We start from the raw sequence: 4,753 nt of genomic DNA, 5'->3' as shown, positions 1-4,753 counted from the left end.
AACAACAACAAATGCCTTGTAAAGTCACTCTGGTGGAGCAATGGTTCAAGCATTTGGCTACTAACCTACCAGCCACCACCCAGGAGATGAGGTAGTCTGTTTCCATAAAGATTACAGCCTTGGAAACCCTATGGGACAGTTCTACTCTGTCCTACAGGGGCTCTACAAGTTGGAATTGACTCAATGGCAGTGGATTTGGTTTTGGTATATGCCCTGTGGGAGAATATCAACAAACTTAAGATGGAGTTCTTGCCCTTAAGGAGTTTGCACCTTTTAGGTATGCTTTCTTTTGGCACTTGACTGCTAACCAGAAGGCTGGTGGTTCAAACCCACCAGCCACTCCTCAGAAGGAAGGTTGGACAATCTACTTCCATAGTGATACCACCTCAGAAACCCAAGGAGGGGTTGCTATGAGTGGGGGCCAACTCGATGGCACATAACAACAACAGCAGTACACTTACAAAACAAGAGCAGCATTTTTACCTGAGCCATAGAGGAAAGAATTCTTAGGTTAAATAGCTGTTTCCTTTATATGATATGCTGTTTCACTTCTTCTGTTTTCCCTTCTCTCACAGGAATGCTGATACCTCCTTTTATCCCAGACTCCAGAACTGTCTATGCAAAGAATATTCAGGATGTGGGTGCCTTCTCCACAGTTAAAGGTGTGGTCTTCGACAAAACAGATACAGAATTCTTTCAGGAATTTGCAACTGGCAACTGCCCAATCCCCTGGCAGGAGGAGATGATTGATACAGGCATTTTTGGGGAGCTGAACGTGTGGCGTTCTGATGGGAATATGCCAGATGACATGAAGGGAATCACCGTCGAGGAGCCAGCACCTTCATCCAAGTCAGGAATGTGTCTGGTGTCCTAGAGAAAGCTCCCTGAGACTTTTGCTAAGGCATTTGCTGAGAAAGTCCAGGGAGAAGAGAGAGCCCAGTCTATGTGGAGGAAAAGGAAAATTCTAGAAACCTCAGTGTGCATATGGGTTAATCTATTGAAAGACTAAAATGCCTTTGAGATGTCAGTTGTAGATGCAATCAGGTAGTAGGCAAGTAGGATTCGCCTGTCCCAGGCCACCTTCTGTGTACTGAGTTTCCTCACCAGCATGATGAAAGAAAAAAAAAAATTAAGTATATGGGGCAGAACAGCTAGATTTTTCCACCTGGGGTAGTGAGCTTCCAAACTGTAAATAGTTCACTTATTTTGCTCCCATTTTACTACAAAAAAGACACAGAAAGTGTTCTCTGGGTGAAATGCACAAATAATAGCATGAACTTTCAAAGGGCCTTTGGCATAGATGTATAACCTAGCATTTTTCGACAGCCAAAGAGGAAATGGTTTAATGGAGTCCCTGGGTGGTGCAAGTGGTTAAGTGGTTGGCTACTAACCAAAAGGTTTGTTATTTGAATCCACCCAGAGGTACCCCTAGGAAGAAAGTCCTGGCAATCTACTTCTGAAAGGTCACAGCTATTGAAGGGGGACAGATGGTTTAATCAGATGAGTTAAATGTTTATTTTGAGTTTTCTGGCATATTAGTTGTTCATTTTCAGAGCCTGAATGCTCAGTGGGATTTTTTCTTTTGGTTAGTTCAGAGGTTGGCAAACTACAGCCTGCCAGCTCACTGGCACCCTAACACTGTGAACTGTGCCCCTATTACCCACTTCATGCTCAGCTCCTACCTCCTGGCAGCTGCCCAGGGTCTATGCTGGTCCCTACCTACACGTTGGAGACTCTGCTGTGGGCAACTGTTGAGTAGTGAATGGAGGAATCTCAACTGGGGTCACGTCACCTCTGACCCAAGCTATACTTATGCACAAGTGTAGCCATAAGCTACACTTATGGCTCTCCCTGGCAGGAAGGAAAGTGTGCAGGAATCTGGTTGTTCTTGGAGCAGATAGTAAATCTATTCATGGAGCTTCCTCTCTCACCTGCCACCTGGCAAGCCTCTGCCCCTCTGGTGGTCCTCTTCATCTCACCAATCTCCAGCTGATGATAACTGGGTACAAAGCATGGCCACTGGCTCAGAAGACCCATCCTGACTAAATGGGGGGCAAGGGGTTGACCTGGAGTTCTCTCTCTTGCTATGTAAGTACCTATATAATATCCTCTATTCTTCCACTTGGCCTGCAAGACCTATTTTCTATATGGTCCTTTCCAGAAAATATTTGCCCACCTCTAGGTTGGTTGTAGGAATCCTGGAGATGCAGTGTTTTAGCTCTCAGTTGCTAATGGAAAGGTTGGTGGTTCTAACCCACCAGCAACTCTGCAGGAGAAAGATATGGCAGTCTGCTTCTGTAAAGATTTACAGCTTGGGAGCAGTTTTATTCTGTCCTACAGGGTCACCGTGAGTCAGAATCAACTCAATAGCAGCGGGTTTGGTTTGGTGGGAGTTTGGGTTTGGGTTGGTGGATCTCATTTTCCCATGAGGACCGGTCTTCCTACATGTGGATTTGCTGAGCACAACAGAGCACAACCTTTGGCTGTGTCTGGTATTTCCAATTACACTTGTAACCTCAAATGCTCCCCAAGTGCTTTATGCATTTTGATGTGAAGAACTGAATTTTTGTTGCTTCTGCCTCTGAAAACATTCATTCCTAAATTGAGATTTGGTGGTGTTAGTATGAGCTTGAATAAGGGCCCAAATGGAGCAGCTCAAAGACTCAGGGGAGAAGTGACAACTTAGGAAGGTGGCAGACTCTTCCAGATCTCTTCTCATGGAAGAATTTATGAGTTCCCTGCAACTTATATACAAGTGGGAGAAGCAGTTATGGGCAACATTATTTGACGGTCACAGGAGAAAGATAGGAAGATAGAACAGCCCCATGAACCTCAGAGAGATCTTAGCATTAAAAATAAGTCCTACTTTCTTCTTTTTGGTGATAGGGGCCATGGCACTATTGTCTGGCAATGTAATTGTGTGAGCATCATTTGTCACTTGGAAAGGTCCTACTCTAGCAATTTCAGAAAGATGTGATAGTTCTATATCTGGTGGGGCTGATGTTGAATCCTGACGGAGACTAGAGGAAGAATTAGACAAGAGTCCTCTGTGATCTTAGCAATCGTGCTGGGGGGGTCACTGAAACCTGTTAACCAAAACAGCTGCCTCAAGAAAGTCAATGACTGTGGAAAACACCCATGACCACAGCATAGTCACCATGACATCTAGTCCTTCACCATCCAAGAGGAGAGAAGAGAACCTTGGCCATCAACAATTTTGGAGGATTACTGGCTCTGACTTAACTCATCTCTCAGGGACCCAACTAACTCCTATTTCATAGTAACACCTCTGGAGGAAAGATTACCCATTCCCTTAAGCAGTTGTTACTTGGCACAGACGTTATTAGGAGTGTATATTTTAATGAAAACCCAAGGCCAACTAGTTTTTGTGGAGACATTTCAAATGTTTTCTGTAGAGCTACACTTATACACATGAAGACTTTACTTGGAAAACTATCTTGGGCTGCTGAAATAATCCCTACAGATTTATCTTTCTATTCTGTCTCTGTTTGTATAATACTGATGAATCATAGAATATCAACTCTAGAAGGACCTTGGAGTAGTGATGTGTCCAGTAGTTTTTGGACTGTGATGTCTCAGGGGATACTTTGGTGGGGTGGAGAGCCAGGTGGGTGCTGAGACCTTATCCCTACTCTAACCAGAGCAGCTGTAATTTCATCTTTATATGTTGGAGTTTCATGTAGGATTTTATTTCACTGAATTTTTAAACAGCTTTATTGAAGTATAATTGCACATATTATTTAAGTGTAGAATTTGTTAGATTTTGACAAATCTGTACATCTGCGAACATATCACCATAATAAAGCTAATAGACACATCACCCCAAAAGTTTCATCATACCTCTTTGTAATTCCACCCTCCTGCTCCTCCTTGCCCTTCCTCCACTCCCAGGCAATCATCAGTCTGCTTTCTTTCCTTATAGGTTAGTTTCTAGAATTTAGCTACTTTCAAGAATTTCATATAAATGAAATCCTACTGTGTGTGTGTTTATCTGGTGGTGCTGTGATTAAGGCATTGGGCTACTAACCATAGGAAGAAAATGAGGCAATCTACATCTGTAAAGATTTGCAGCCTTGGAAACCCAGTGGGGGTCACTAAGAGACCCCTATTGGGGAATTGACTTGATGGCAGTGGGTGGGTATTTATACATATTCTGATGTCTTTCACTCAGTATGGTTACTTGGAGATTTATCCATGTCCTGTGTATCAGTGTTCATTCCTTCTTATTGGTGTGTAGTACTTCACTGCATGGCTATACCACAATGTTTTAATACATTCACAAATTGATGGACATTTGTTTTACTTTCTTTCAGTTTTTGACTATTACGAATAAAACCGTTATGAACCTTCATTTAAAAGTCTTTGTATGTTGATGTATTTTCTCTTCTCTTGATTAAATACCTAGGATTAGAATGACTAGGTTATATGTTAGGTTTAATGTTCTGCTTTTTGGGAAAATGCCAAACTGTTTTCCAAAGTGTTTGTACTATTCTACATTAACATTAGCAGTGAACGAGCATTTCAGTTGCTCCAAATCCTTGCCAGCATTTGATATGGCCAGTCTTTTTGGTTTTAGACATTCTAATAGGGGGAGCTCTGGTAGCATAGTGGCTAAGACACTTGCCTGCTAACCAGACGGCTGGCGGTTCAAACCCACCAGCCACTCCTCGGAAGGAAGGTTGGGCAATCCTACTTCCGTAGTGATACTGCCTCGGAAACCCAAGGAGGGGTC

At 43.0% G+C, this 4,753-nt stretch overlaps 1 protein-coding gene across 1 annotated transcript in view; it reads left to right on the top strand.

Moving 5' to 3' along the window:
* The window catches only part of GRK1 (G protein-coupled receptor kinase 1), a 23,642-nt gene extending 22,768 nt beyond the window's left edge, over positions 1-874 (top strand). The window contains exon 7 of the mRNA XM_007942378.1: positions 576-874. Coding sequence (XP_007940569.1) covers positions 576-874 — 299 coding nt within the window. The remainder of the gene's footprint in view (positions 1-575) is intronic.
* The last annotated feature ends 3,879 nt before the right edge of the window (positions 875-4,753 follow it).

The sequence above is a fragment of the Orycteropus afer genome, unplaced genomic scaffold, assembly GCF_000298275.1.
Source record: "Orycteropus afer afer isolate SDZICR_OR568_19922 unplaced genomic scaffold, OryAfe1.0 scaffold00089, whole genome shotgun sequence".
Lineage (NCBI taxonomy): Eukaryota > Metazoa > Chordata > Mammalia > Tubulidentata > Orycteropodidae > Orycteropus > Orycteropus afer.
The sequence above is the reverse complement of the archived record's forward strand: the minus strand, read 5'-3'. Positions and strand labels throughout refer to the sequence as shown.